This window comes from Alligator mississippiensis, chromosome 2 (genome assembly GCF_030867095.1).
Source record: "Alligator mississippiensis isolate rAllMis1 chromosome 2, rAllMis1, whole genome shotgun sequence".
Taxonomy (NCBI): domain Eukaryota; kingdom Metazoa; phylum Chordata; order Crocodylia; family Alligatoridae; genus Alligator; species Alligator mississippiensis.
In genome coordinates this window covers 244932056-244946998 of record NC_081825.1, presented here as the reverse complement: position 1 = coordinate 244946998, position 14943 = coordinate 244932056, and the positions used below count along the sequence as shown (strand labels likewise).

The window sequence follows — 14943 nt, the reverse complement described above, 5'->3', positions numbered from 1 at the left end:
GTGTGGGAAGGTGACAGGAGGGTGGCTGGGCATGCTGGTGACCAGAGAAGGCAGCAGGCATGGTGCACAGGGCGTTGGAAACCTGCCAAGCCCAAGTTTCTGTCAGCCTGATAGGGCTTCCAGCACCCTGTGCATGGTCTCTGCTGCCTTCTCCAGTCACCAGACATGTACACACGCACAATTTTTTTTTTAAATCCACGATGGGACAATTTGCCCTGATCAAACTAAAATACATCCAAGGTGGTCTAAGTTGCCATGCTCAAATAAATATTAACACAAAAAAAAATTGTGCATGTGTACATGGTGATGCCATTATGTTAGACAAATGAAAATTTCTCATCATTTTGTCAAATATACATGGCCCCACCATCATGTGTACAAGCGCCTGAATACTTTAAGTGCTGCAAAAATCTAGAACTCTTGGTTTAGAAATTATACCTTTTATTAGACCAACTAAGAAATCACAGAATAATTATCTTTTTCTGCAAGCAGGCATTCTAGTCTTTTAAAGCCATCTACTTCAGCTTTCCTGTAATCCATCTCCAATGCATTTGTAGTCCTAATAGCTTCTCACGCAGGGACAGGCAAAGTCCAGCCTGCAGGCCATGCAAAATCCCAGCCTCAGAGCAGTCCCCTGCCCAGCCACATACCCTGCCACAGCTGCTTGGACCAGTGTCCATGGAAACCCTGGCCCCAGTGCTATCACAGCCCTGCCGCTCCTGGGGTCTCTATGGAAATTGGCCATAGCAACGTGGACAGGGGATGCTGGGAAATGGAGTCCAACCGCTGGCTGAATCTGCCATTTTGTCCAGCCTGTTCTAATGATTACTACCTTCCTCTTTTGTCCTTCCCTAACAGCTTCACTTCTAGTCCTGAATACCTTGATTCTTTGTTGTTGTTGTTGTCAATCTAGCCTTTTTAGCAATGAGATGTTTGACTGCATAATAATCTTCTGGGGGAAGTAGTAGCTTCATTGTTTGAGTCAGTTTAGTAGCAGAAAATATTATTTCTTTAGGGCTGACAATGTGCTGAAAGTCCTTGCTTCAGAGTTTGCAATTTAAACCAGCTAGACAAAATGAATAATACGCTGGGGAGTCCAGAGAGGCACCAATCACTTCAGTTTGTTTGCTTTTGGGGTGGTGGGGGGGTTGGTTTGTTTTGTTTTGTTGCTACATGACAAACCGGTTTGAGGAAGTCAAAAATAGGTACAAACAACTTTTTTTCCTACTTTCACAAATAGAACTTTCTAAATGTTCAGTTTAGTAAAAACTGAACATACTAGGCAAGGTTCTCAGTTGGTGCAAATTAACCTAACTTCAGTACAGTCAATAGCCCTAGGCAGATCTAGAGTCCTAGCATATTTTGGTTAGTAATAGCCTGTGGTGTATTCTTTTTCAAGCTCAGAAACTGACATTCTTTTGGAACTCTCTCATATGAAATATCATCCTATATACCTGAATCCTATGTATGTGATTTTTTTCTCAGTTTAATTATCCAAAGTCAACATGCAGAGCAAAGAAAAAAGGAAGAAAAAAAAAGATTAAAAAAAAAAAAGATGAGGGCAAACACTTTTTTCCTCTCTCTCTAAAAATAATTTTAAAAATATTTAATTCTGTTCTGTCCTTTCACATTCTATGAGAAAATCTGCTTTGCAAAAATGTTAGGTGTTTGGTGACTCTTACATTTGTTACAATCATAATCCGCTGTAGTAGTTAAGTAAATTACCATTTAGCATTCTATAGCTTTTCTGTTCTTATGATATCACTAGCTCCTCATTAACATCATTTCTGTTGCCAAGCAATAGTGTAGTTTCTGTGCCATATTTGATAGAATTCTGCTATGAATATTTAAAACAGAATGATCAATCCCATTTTAATACGGAGTAATATCTCCGACTTAATTGTGGGGCACTTTTTTGGAACAGAAACATCAATGTTTTGTACAGAAATTACAACCTTTCTTGGAAAAAAAATCCAGAAATTTGTAAAGAATGAAAGGAAAACAAAATGTTTCCAGGTGAATCTAGCAGCAAGAAGTAAATTGCTTTAATGTGGGTGTGCATTTGCTTATAAAATACGTAATTGCCTTTGAGTCAGAACGCTGTTAGTTTGTATGAATTACGCTGGCATTCAGTGGCATCATCAATGATTTGATCAGGCAGTAAATATTGACCTTGCATATATAGCATCTTACTTTAAAAACTAAACAAATATTAACATTTAACAACTATGAAGAATTTGTCAGGTTGATGGGATTTTAACTATTTAATGAATATTTTGTAATGTAAGAATGCCTTACAGAATGTTGAAAGATCAAGCAGGAAGATTTAAAAAAAAAAAACCCAAAACAAAACAAAAAAACCCTAAACAAGCCCTAAGTGTACTCAAGTCCAACCAGATCTCTGTTACTAAAATTTGGCACTTAGAGCACATGTGAAAATGCTCTGGGGAAGGGGGGGAAGGGGTTCCTTAATTAGAGTGGCTCAGAGCTGCTATAATTAAAGTGCCAACGACTTCTTGTGTATCAGCATCCCCATGCTTCAAAACAGAGGCAGGGGTGCTTTAATTAAAGCTCAAAAGAGCTTTAGTTAAAGTGCTGCCACCACCATTTTAAAAGCACGGGGATGCTGACACAAGGTACAGAGGCTGGCTGGAGCATGGCAATTAGTACACTCCAGCAGGCTTGATTAATTGAGTCTGCTCCGACACACTTCAATTAACATACATTGGAGCAGCCTCCCCGCACGTGTACAGGCACCCAATCTTGCAAAGAGAACTGTACAGGAAGATCCATGCATCCGCATGGAAATTCAGTGTTGTCATTAGACTCTACATAATGGAAGCAGGCTGCCTATGTGGTTTTCCTTGTAGGACTGGGCATATAGCAATCACTAAGGATATTCTTGAAAAATATTATTTATTCTTTATTCTTATAAAAGTTTAGGATTTTTTAAATAGCAGAGACACACGATTGGTTTAGTAATCTGAACAAAAAGACTAGGGCACAGGGACTTCTTACTGCTAATCTTAGCACTGACACAGATGCCCTCTTTGGTTTGGCAAATCTGTCAAAGATGATCCACAATTTTTTTTTTAAATCAGCATTGGAAACTTTTCCCTCTTTATTGATGTACAAAATCAACCTGATAAATACAATTTCTTTTTCCTGTTCATACTGTTACCTTAGAAATATCATAGGCACTCTGAAATCAATACATTTTTGTAGATGTTTGGTAACACTTCCACAAAAGTGCTCAGAGACTACTTCCGAGGTGCAGAAAAAAGTGCCAATTTTCGCTCAATTTGGCCCCTGAAAGAGCTCTACAGGCATGACCAAACACAAGTACATGACTGCAGGGCATTTTAAAAGGGCCCAATTCCACAAAAATCTGATCTCTCATTATATGATGGTTCAGATGAAGGTGCTTCGAAGTAGAGTGACGTCAGTAACTTGTCTGCCTGTGCTGGGACAGGGCTGGGCTGACAACCCAGCTCTGCTCTTGGTGCTGCTTTCAGAGTAGGAGGAGGGAAAGGGAGCTTATTCTGGGGACTGCCCAGCCAGCATTGGAGGGTTGGTTGGGTAGATTGGAGCCCCTCTGAGGTGGCAGGGATCCAATCCACCTCCCTTCCCCCCACACTCCAGCATGGGTCGGCAACCCCCAAAATAGACTCCCTCTGCTCCCTTTCCCCACTCCCATTCTGAAAACAGCACTGGGGCTGGGAGGGGGCAAAGAGTGGGACTAGGAGAGAGCAGCTACAGAATCGCAGTCACTGTAAACAGCAGCCCAGCCAAGCATCTGTTCGGCCCAGAGGATCATTGTAACTTACGGTGCTTCCTTCAAAGCACCATGAGTTACAACGGGGAGCTGCTCTTCTGTCTACACCTCCGGATTTCTGTTTCTCTATTATAAATTTGCCTACCTGTTGCCTTTCATTCAGATGGATCCCAAAGTGCTTCTTTAATTATATTTTAGTGAACAAAGTATATTTTTTATAAATACATCATTTTGCCCAGCACTAAGAGATGCTTAATAATGAACATGGAGGACCTTACTTCTGCAAGTGAAGAATATTGTAACAACAGTTAGATGTTAAGTGGAAAAAATTAAACTATGTAAATTAGAACTTGGCTAGGTCCCTGAAATTATAATTTTTAAAGGCACCATAGGATTTTTAGGTATGGGGTCAGAATCTCGTTTTTTGATTCAGCTGAAGTATTTTGCTATGGGATTAATGCATACAATTGTGAGCACTTACTTCCAGTGTACATACTTTATTTCAGGTAAGCTTCCAACTACAGGACAACGCCAAATAGCATATTCCACCATATTACATTATAGTACAAATCATATGGGAAACTGTTTATGCGCCCAGGTCCATAAAATGCAGTGAGATACAGTGGCTATCTTGACTACACTGAATTTATATTCCACAGCTTTGGTTCTTGTGTTGCCATTTTGATTCAACTAGTTAATTTTAATTAATAACCTGTGATCCCTCCCAATAGTCACAGCTTTGTTCATTAGATGATGACTGAAAATAGAATACAGCAGACACCCCTATGCTCTCATAGGTTGACATATCAATTATCAATTCAGAGTAAATGGACTTCAGTAGGGCACTAATACATGCTAAACTTGTTAAGCTGAAACAGATTCCCTGCTGAAGCTTGTCTAGATAAAGATTGTATTTTTAAAGTATGTTAACTAAATTGTTTTAACTGACACATTATAGTCTTCACTTCTGCCAGCTAATGCATGTATATATTTTGCTCTGTCTATACTAAGTTTTTAATCAAACATTATATAACACTTTCTAACCTTCTCTAGACAAACCCCAGGTTTCAACTCAACCAGTTTAATGTGTATTAACTCCATACTGCCTTGGCTTTTGGAATGTATTAGTTACGGCCTTTTAAAAACAAGCCTTTTAACCCTAATCACATTAAACCCAAAGGTGGCTTTATCTAGGAGTGATAGAAACTGACAATCAAAGCTAAAAAGCAGGGAACTTTTTACCACTCAATTTTCCTCTCACTCAAACTCACACCCCCATGGAGTGATTAAGTAGCAAAATAATCAGCGATGACAAACACCTACCACATAACTGATCTCAAACTCTAGTGTACTGGGCTCGCTATAATTTCAGAATAAGCTGGGTGGATAGTGTTGTGAAGTATTCATACTTCATTTCTATACCTGCTGCACATACAGCTGACAGATTAAAACATGACTGACCAGTGAATGCTACTGAAATATTTAACCTTTCAGTTCCTTGTTCAGAGTCTGTGCCACAATATATTTACTCTTAGAGAAAGTCTGAACTCCACACTGCTCTCTCAGAGTAAATATACCATTATACTTTATTGACTAAAAATATAACATTTTATATTTCTGTATTTAAATTCAAATCATGTTTACAACACATTACACATGTGTTTAGCCCTCCCAATGCCACAATGACTAGGTGAAAATGGAACTGTGCTTCCTGTGTCCTTCAAATCATGTCAGATAGACATATTTATACTAGTGTCACCACTGTATTCAGAGCCAATTCTGTTCTGTCTCAGGTATCATCAATAAGCCGATGTTTCAAATATCTTGATTACTAGCAAGAACATAAGAGATAGGGTCAAGTTTGACCTTCAGAACCCATGTTGAGCATGTAGAACTGTTCTTTAGAAATACTTTTTATTAACTTGTAAACTGAACAATTGTGTTAGGAAACTATGGATTCAGAGAGGTTTTGTTCATTCCCAGTGTCATTTTAGTGTCACTTTTTTCTAATTATAACTGCACTTCAGAAGTACCAGTTATGAGTCACAACTGCAAAATTGTTCTGCTACAAATTCATGCACTCCGTTTGCAGCTCTGCCATGTCCCTAGCCAAGCAGCACTACTTCTGCTGAACCTCTAATTCATAGCCCTGGCCACCTTTTTGTCCATCCATTCCTTACTTTTTTTCATCATCCTTTTCTCTTTTTCCCCATAAATTTTACCTTTTTATCTGCTTTCAACCTCTAATCCTACCACTTACCCTAGTGACATCTTGCCTCATTTCCTGACTTCCCTCTCCCTACAGTCTGATTCCCTCCCTCATTTCTCTTTCACTTCTGTCTCTCCTCAGACTCATTCCTCTCCCCATACCTCATGCCTTCCTCTTGACCCCACTTGATTGGCTCTTTCCCTCTTTAAACATGCTGTCTAAAACTTTATACCTTTCATACTTAGGTGTCTGCTCTTTATCCTCTGGTGAAACGGCTCTCACTGGGCACATCTATGCGTGCAATTAGTGCAGTTGAATAAACTCTGGCACAGTCTGTGCCAGAGTTTATTGCTCTTGGGCACAGGTTTTACACATGCACTCAGGACCACAACGCATTGAGCTAGGGCAGTGCAGCCCTGGCTGGCAGAAGGCCCTGTGAGTCAGCCTGCCAGCCCAGAGCTGCTCTGTCCCAACTCAACATGCTGCAGAGGGGTTGGCTGAGGGACAAGGGTGCTACAGTGCAGGGCTAGCAGGCAGGTCCCACACTGTAGCACCCTTTTGCCCCAGCCAGCCCCAGTCACTGTCTACACATGCGCTGTGGTACACTAGACTTTGCCATAGGATAGTATGTGTGTCAGGCCATACTATTCTATGGCAGAGTTAATTAGTTTATTCCAGCCTTATAGTGCTGCATATGTAGATGGTGATGTTTTGCTGCAGAGCTAATTAGTCAACTGCAGTAAAGCGCACATGTAGATACCTCCACTGAGTATACTGAGTCATGATTTCTTCCTGAGTTGTTCTTGAAGCTCACATTCCAGCTTTAGCCATATCAACCTGTCTTTAGTCATCAACCATGCCTTTCTGGAAATCTTGTTTCCCTTCAGTTTTTTTACTCTTCTGGTTTATCTCCTCCTTCTCTTTCAACATTTACATTTAGAGGATGTTCCAATCCCTTCTTCCCAGCCTCATTGAGGGTTTGAGGCCAAAGTTCAAGAGCTCCACTTCTTTTAACTCCATCTTTGCCCCAGTTTTCGAAGATCTCATTCAATAATGTAGTTTGAAGTATTAACATAACACTAATGACTCTTACTCATCTTTCCACTTCAGATCTCCCTCATTCCTTCCAAACTAAAAATTCATCCTACATTTTTTACAGCTATCAGCTTAAGTTTCCCATTCAGACCCACTTTTCCCCATTTTTTCAGTCACCCTGCACAACAACACCATCCTTCCTGCCATGCAGGTTCACAATCTGGTGTTGTCTTTAACCAAGCCCTACCTGGATTTATACTTTTAACATGAAGACTCTGTATAAATCTGTCCAATTCATCCTAAGGATCTCCACGATCTAGCATTTTTGGCTCAGTCCAAATCCTCTATATTGTACATCTTAAGTACTCCAACTTTTTCCTCTCTCATCTTGACAAGTCTGTTTGCTTCCCAGTCTTAAATCCATTCAAAACACTGCTGCAAAAGATACTTTTCTTGATCAATGTTTCAGCAATGTGACATCTGTTTCCTGGTTATGTATGGCATAATACAACTGCCTGGCTTGATTCTCCCTTAATTATCTTCTCCTTCATGGCATAAGCCTATCAACTTTACACTTCAGTTGACGCTACCCACTATTGTCCATTAGTCACATGTACAAATCAGGTTTTTTTAAATGGTACAGTGATGAACACTGTGTGGATCTGATCCATGAGTGTGGCCTGTAAGAACCAGTACAATAAAAATATTAACCAAAAAAATGACATAACATAACATGTACCATGCATTTAAAGGCACATTGTATGGCATATTTTGGATATGGTAATATGCTGGGGTGGAGGGTTTCTAAATAGGGAACATATAAATAGCACTTTTTCTACATAATATTTGAAGGACAGTAACTCATAGGGTTGTTATTAAAATATCTTGAATAATAATGTAAAATATCACAGCACTGGATATCTTGGTTACTTTATATACAAAATAAATAATTAAATATCATAAGATAGAAACCTTGTGAAACATTATAAAACATAAGAGCATTTTCCAATGTGAGTTTTTAGATGTGGACAGAAAATATTTTTTAAATGGAATAAAACCGATTGTCCAAAGTAACTAACTACATGTACTCCAATATCATGTGGAGAGAAAATCTTGCTTAATCTGTTAATGTACTTCTACAAATTAAAAGCCAACCTTTTTACATGAGATCTTAGATAAGAACTTGCTAACTCTTCTCCTAGACTGCAATGGAGTCCAGTGAGACTGTTTTGCAAAATGTTTGTAGATACCAACAAAAAGAACTCTGTAAGCAACTTCCTTAAGTAGGTTATCTAATTGTACCAGCCTCATTTTGTGACTTATTTAAATACTCTACTGGGAAATCCCAGATATTTTAAGAACCAGCACAATGTCAAGAAGAAAAAACAACATATAGGCCAAAGAACGACATCACAGAGTTGCATCACTTCAGACAATGGAAGAGAGAGAGTTTGGATTGCTACAGTACACAGCATAATTTCTCACTAACAAGCCATTCCATAAACCTTATAAAATTAAGGTTGCATGCACACTGCTATTTATTTAGAAGGATTATGATATGCCCTAAAATTAGTTTTTAAAAATATGCTGCAGACCAAAATAAACAGAAATATTGGATATGTCAGTGAAATCAGGGTTTTACCCACAGTATTTGGAGCAAAAAAGCTGCCGCCAGCTTTCAAAATATAACATTTATAATCCTTTCCTGGATACAAATTAAGATGAGACTGATCAATTAGCTAAGATGTAAACCTTTTATACAGGTGTCACTTTTACTTTAGCACTTTGTTTGGCTCACTTGATCTAGAGAGAGAGATAAATATGGTCAGGATGTTTTTGCAGGAACCAAGTCTTTTATAGTGGTTTGGTGGACTTCTTTTCCTCAAAAGAAGTAACAGTCAGTGTTCATTTAAAACTGGTTGGGATAGAAGAGTGGAGGAGGAATACAGCATTATTCATGGTTGTCACCAATTCTTCCCCCCACAGACATGTTTTTATCTGCAAACATATAATCAGTATATATAAGTAACAATTCATGACTTCCTACATGGGTGTTGTGAGTATTAGGCATTGTGGCTAGGGACAGAAGTTACACACAAACTGGGTTAAGTGACTATGAAACCAGTTAAAATCTGTAACAACAGAAGTTCAGTGCACTTAAACCGTTTTCAACATGCCTGAAACTGGTTTAAGATAAACCTGGATGGATGTAGTATCAGACTTAACTGATTTAGGTCAAACCGAATTATGGAACTTTTGTCCCAGATCCCTTCCTGGTTCAAGTTAACTCACGGTCCCACAGCATTCCAAGATGCTTTGCAGCCCTAGGCTGGGCTGGGCTGGGCTGGGCTATCTGCTCCAGCCAAGCAGGGTTGGCCCCACCCCTCTGCTCCCTAGCAAGAGCACTGTCACTGCTTCGGCTAGCTGAGAGGGTGGTGGGGCTGGGGGAACCCAGGTCCGGACCCCAGTTCAGGGGTGCCTGGGGGAAGGGGAAGCAACAGCCCCTGACAGGCTTTTCCCCATATACAGAGCAGAGGGTGTGGCCAGGCCCCAGCCAGGGCCAGCACACTGCGGGGAGGGGGTTTAAACCCGTTCCCTGGCCTGCATGGAACTGCAGCCCAGGTTGGCTGGGGGAGGGGTCAAACAGCCCCTGCCAGGCTTTCCCCCCACTGCCTGCTTGAGGGGGCAGATATGGCCAGCCCCACTGAAGCAGGGAGATAGGGGGATTTAAACCCTCTCCATGGCCCACAGAGGATCCCACCCAGCTGCCTGGGGAAGGGCAGCCCCTGCCCTTTTGTCCTCCCTTCCCTGGCTCCCTGCCTCCCGCACAGGACCACATCTGGGGTCTGCCTGGGAGGGACAGTGGGGAAAACCCTTACCAGGCTTTTGCCCCCATTCCTGGCTCCGTGCTTAAAGCGGAGAGCATGGCCATGCCCTGGCCCAAGGCCTACACACTGAGATGGGAGTGGAGGGGGGTTTAAACCCCCTCCCCGGCCTGAATGGGACCCAAACCTAGGTCTGCCTGGGAGTGGGGGGGTGGGGAGGGAAGGGAGGGCAGCGACTGCCAGGCTTGTCCTCACTTGAGCAAGGAGCAGCAGGAGACAGGCAGGTCATAGAGGGGATTTAAACCCCCATCCCCTCGGGCCTCAGCGTGCCAGCCCTGGGCCAGGTCGTGGCCATGTCCACCACTGAAGCGAGGAACAGAGGCAAGCCTGACAAGAGCTGCACCCCCCCCACCCCCTCTGGCAGACCCCAGCTGGGGTCCCGCTTGGGCCAGGGAGGGAGTTTAAACACCTTTCCCACCTGTCCCAGGGTGCTGGCCCCAGGTCAAGGCCTGGCCATGCACTCTACTCTCCACTTGAGTGGCCAGGCCTTGACCTGAGGCCAGCACCCTGGGACAGGGGGGACACAAAACCCTGGCAGGGGCTGCCCCCTCCTCCTCAAGCAGGGGAGGGGGCAGAGGACTAGCAGGGGCTGCCCTCCCCCATCCCCAGGCAGACCCCAGCCGGGGTCCCATGCAGGCCAGGGAGGAGTTTTAAACCCTGCCTTATTCAACTGTCTCAGCATGCCAATCCCGGGCTGGGAGCAGGGGGCATGGCAACACTTCTACTTGAGCAGAAAGCAGGGCTGTGGGCAAAAAAGGCAACAACTAGGCAGAGGCAGCCCCCCTAGACTGGCCTGGGCTGGGGTCCCATACTGGCCAGGGAGGGGGCTTAAACCCCACTCCCCCCTCCTCAGCATGCCAGCCCCAGGCAGGGAGCAGGGGGGCAAAAGCCTGGTAGGGACTGCCCCCCGCCTCAAGCAGGGAGCTGTTTGCTTAATGCTTTGACGCTAAAGAGCCATATCACCACTAAGCATGACTGTTTTAACTCCTATAAATCCTGTGCTAGAAGGAAACGCAACTGCAATTCACCTTTTGTATGTGCATAAACAAAAAACTTTAGCTGTTCTATTTTCAGTAATGGATAAAAAGCAGCTCATTAGATGCTTAGGGGGAAAAAAAAGCGGTGTTCCTCTCAATTTACTCCCCATGTTAAAACACTGGGCTTTAAAACTTGCATATAGTTTTAAAGACATGAACTCTGTAAATAAATGAGATGCCACAGACTTCTGTTGCAGTTGAAATAACTAGACTTTGGCATGGAAAGGTAAAATATGGATAGAGTGAAACAGTGATAAAGAAAAATGCTATTTTAATGTCAAGAAAGAACTATAGCATTTAAAAATAAATGATCAGAAATCTTTTGAAGTATTTCAATCTTTGTTCTTTGTAAGGGCTTTGAAACCCTCCTGGCATGATGTGTTTTAATAAAATAACAAAGATGTTTTCTGTTTTCATTAGCAAACACTTTATTTTCAAAGTGGCATTGCCTACTTTATACATCTCTGATGGTGCTCATCAATATAGCAGTTCTGCTGGTGAAAGAGTAAATAGATGAATAATTCATAAGCTAGAAGTTACGCATTTGGGTTTTTCATCTAGATACTTTTTTTTCCTTCACAATAGATCTGATTTTAAAACTCTCTACTGATAGAATAAAAAGCATTCCTACTTCAATACACATAATCCACCAAATAATTCTCCTGATTTCCAAAAGGGATGTTATAAACATGCTGGATTTTTGGTTGTAGCCAAAAACCCAGCATGTAATAATACAAATATTATAAACATACTATTTATATACATTGTACTCTCCATTTTGCAACACTTCAGTTTTTAAAAATCCATCCATATGAAAAGTACTTCAGTTCAGTATTTAGAGTAAGAAAAACAGAAAAATAATTTAAAATGCATGGCAACTTTACTATACTTAGTGGTCATCATCCAAGAAAGAACAGCAAAATTATCATTCGCACCATATATGAGAGACAGAGAGAGAGAGAGTCACAAACACACAGATACATAGCTATAAAATACAAATTATCATTTATTGTTTTTATAATTCCTAGCCCTAATCTTCCACAAATGATAAGTTACCTAAACTTCTGTTGTAGCAACATAAAAATTGTTTCAAATAAGGCACTCACCAAAAGACTGAATGCAGGCTTCAAGAAGGTCTTCTAGGCTGGCCTCTTTGGCTAAGTGTCCCAAAGGCATTATTATTCTGAATTCAGTGGATTGGGTAAGATATGAATGGTTGGCACAATGACTGATCTGCTTCAGCTCAAGTGCCGATTTAGGGGCAGTGCTGCATCCTTGTGCAGGTTTTCTAAAAGACAGAGAAATATGCAAGTGAGAACAAGGAAAGCAAAGTAGTGACAAATTTCACACAGGGCTCCACTGCAGATTACAAAAAGGAGGAGAGATTTAAAAGGCAATCAGCTCCCAGGAGTTGAGTTGGTGAAAGACAACCCTCCCACCTGGCAAATGCACCAAAGGGACCTCTCTTCCTAGTTATATTCTCATATAAGTATGCATTTTACAGCATATGGTTAGAGCTGTTTTTTTCTGTTTGTTTGTTTTTTAATCTTTCTCCTGTAATCTCAATACAAGCATATCAACTCCAAAGCAGAGCAACAAGGATTCAGATAATCCAGTAGATCTCCAAATTGAACAATGTATATAGCTATGTAAAACTGGGAAAGTGTCCTGGTACTGATTATCTAATATGAAGTTATGTGCAGACATTGGAAGCACAGGGTTTAGAATTTAGTCCATAGTTAAATCTTATATAAAACAGATTTTTAAATTAATTTCAGTTGAGCTAATGCACATCTGAAATATCAGGGTCCCATACAGAGTATCTATAATGTTTTGTAGCTAATGAAATGTTTTGTTGCTACTCTATAACTGTTACCATAATTGTCTGCTAGTTTCTTCTAAATTGCTAATATACTGTTTAAGTGGTTGATTAATAACTTTAATTAGTTAAATTTTTATAACCAATCTAGCCTGACAAGGGTGTTTGTGCACAAGTTGGTCTAATAAAAGATACCGGATTTACCCAAAGAACTTTTTCCGCCTATAATCAAGCTACACATATCATTATGCAAGTGCTTTTCTTTCTTTTTTCCTCTACATATATAAATTCACACCTAACTTTGGTACATGCAAAAGACTTCTGTATTTACAGAAATAGTACTTAAATCTGTTTGTAATTTTTGCATATATCATTATAAATTGACATGTTATTATAAGATTTAGTAGGTAGAAAATCATAGGCATGAAAAGAAATGTGCTGAAAAATGTTCATTGGTAAAACAACAGGCACTGTTCTAGTGTCTGTTCTGAAGCCCTTTGAAAATATGGTTTTATAGTTCACACAGGGGCAGCGATTATTGAAACTTGCAACAGAATTGGGGCCTGTTTTGAGGGAAGTAAGTTGCAACTAAAAAGAAAATCTTCCTAAACAAATCGCTGACAGAAGTGTCTTTTGGAGCAAACCTTTTAAAAATAAAACACTCTGTGGAGCGAATTTTGAGAGAAAAGGAACAAAACTTAGCAAAATAAGGTGAAGTGTAGATGTCCTTTTACAACCAATTCTAGCCTTGAATGAAGTCAGCACCAGTGAAACTCTTTGAGGGAATTATAGATGTAGTTGCACCCCATTCTATGAGTGTAACTATTTACTCTTTCAAAATGCCTTTTAATAATCAAGGCAGACAACATTCTTTGGGTAGATATTATATTTTATTAGACCAACTAAATAGTTGGAAAAATTGTTCCTTGCAAGCTTTTGGGCACAAACACCCGACTCTCCATATGCCTGAAGAAGGGCGTTTGTGCCCAAAACCTTGCAAAGAACGATTTTTCCAGCTAGTAAGTTGATCTAATAAAAGATATCACAAATTCCTCCAAAACCCTTGTCTGCCTATGTCCTTAGACCACCACGGCTACAACCAGCACCCCTTTTTAATATTCAAAGCGCTTTACAAGCAAGGCTTACTGAAGCACTGTAAAAACGTACGCTGGGTGCAATGTACTGCATGTACACTACTACAGGGTGGTCATCCCACAGCTGGGAGTTTGTGTCAGCGCCCAGGCTCCCACAGACCATCCCCAGACGCTTCCTCAGCCTCACCCAAAAACTTGCCAAGAAGAACTGTTCCAACTAGATGAGTTGGACTAATAAAAGATAGCAGATTTACCAGAAGAGCCTTGCCTACTTGCGTCCTTAGAGCCACACAGCTACCACCTCCATTTAAGGCATGCCTGGCTCCAGGTTTATGCCCCGGGGGCTCTGGGCAGTTATGCATCCCTAATGCAGAGAGACGAGCTCCAGGTCAGATCAGGGCTGAAGCTCAACCCCCTGCCCCTCGAGGCCTCGTGAAGCTCGGGGCCGGGGCCCGGGCTCGTGTGGACGTGCAGGTGCAGAGGGGGGAGTCCCACCGGCGAAGGACCCGCCTGCCTTTCTCTCGCGCGCTTCTTATTCCCCCTGCTCTTCTCACGCGCCCCCCGGGCTCCCTCTGGCAGCAGCAGCCGGCCGCCCCCCCCCGAGCTGGGAGCGGTGCCCCGCGAGGCCCTCGGGCAGCTGCAGCCCGCCCAGGGCGGCCCGTGGTGGTGCCGTGCCCCCGAGCCCCGGCCGCGGGGGCCCCGAAGACAAAGGCGCCCGTGGGGCCTCCTCCCCCGCCCCACCACGAGGTGGACCTCGGGCCCTAGCGGGGAGGACGGCGCAAACTTACGGGCTTCACTCCTGCCTCCCTAAGGTGCCCATGCCGGCGCCCGCCCGCGCCCCGCTGCCCGGCGGGCTGGGCCGCGCTGGCCCCGCGGGCGGCTGCGGAGCGGCGCGGAGCCCCGCATGTCCCCCTGGCCCTGCTGCCGCTCCCTCGCTCGCTCGCTCGAGGCTGCGGAGGAGCGGGGCGGCCGCGCGCGGCGAGAGACGCCCGTGACTAGCGGAGGCGAAGATCTTATCGGCAGGAGGAAGTAGCGAGCCCCGGGGCCGCTCTTCTCTGAAGCCGCGCGCTTTACCAAGTAGCGAGGCGT

The 14943-nt window shown here is 42.6% G+C and overlaps 1 protein-coding gene across 1 annotated transcript in view; it reads right to left on the bottom strand.

Moving 5' to 3' along the window:
- The window catches only part of RASGRP1 (RAS guanyl releasing protein 1), a 96740-nt gene extending 81797 nt beyond the window's left edge, over window positions 1-14943 (bottom strand). The window contains exons 1-2 of the mRNA XM_019496498.2: window positions 14643-14943; window positions 12048-12229 (exon numbers count right to left, since the gene is read on the bottom strand). Of these exons, the coding sequence (XP_019352043.1) occupies window positions 12048-12117 (70 nt within the window). The 5' untranslated portion in view covers window positions 12118-12229; window positions 14643-14943. The remainder of the gene's footprint in view (window positions 1-12047; window positions 12230-14642) is intronic.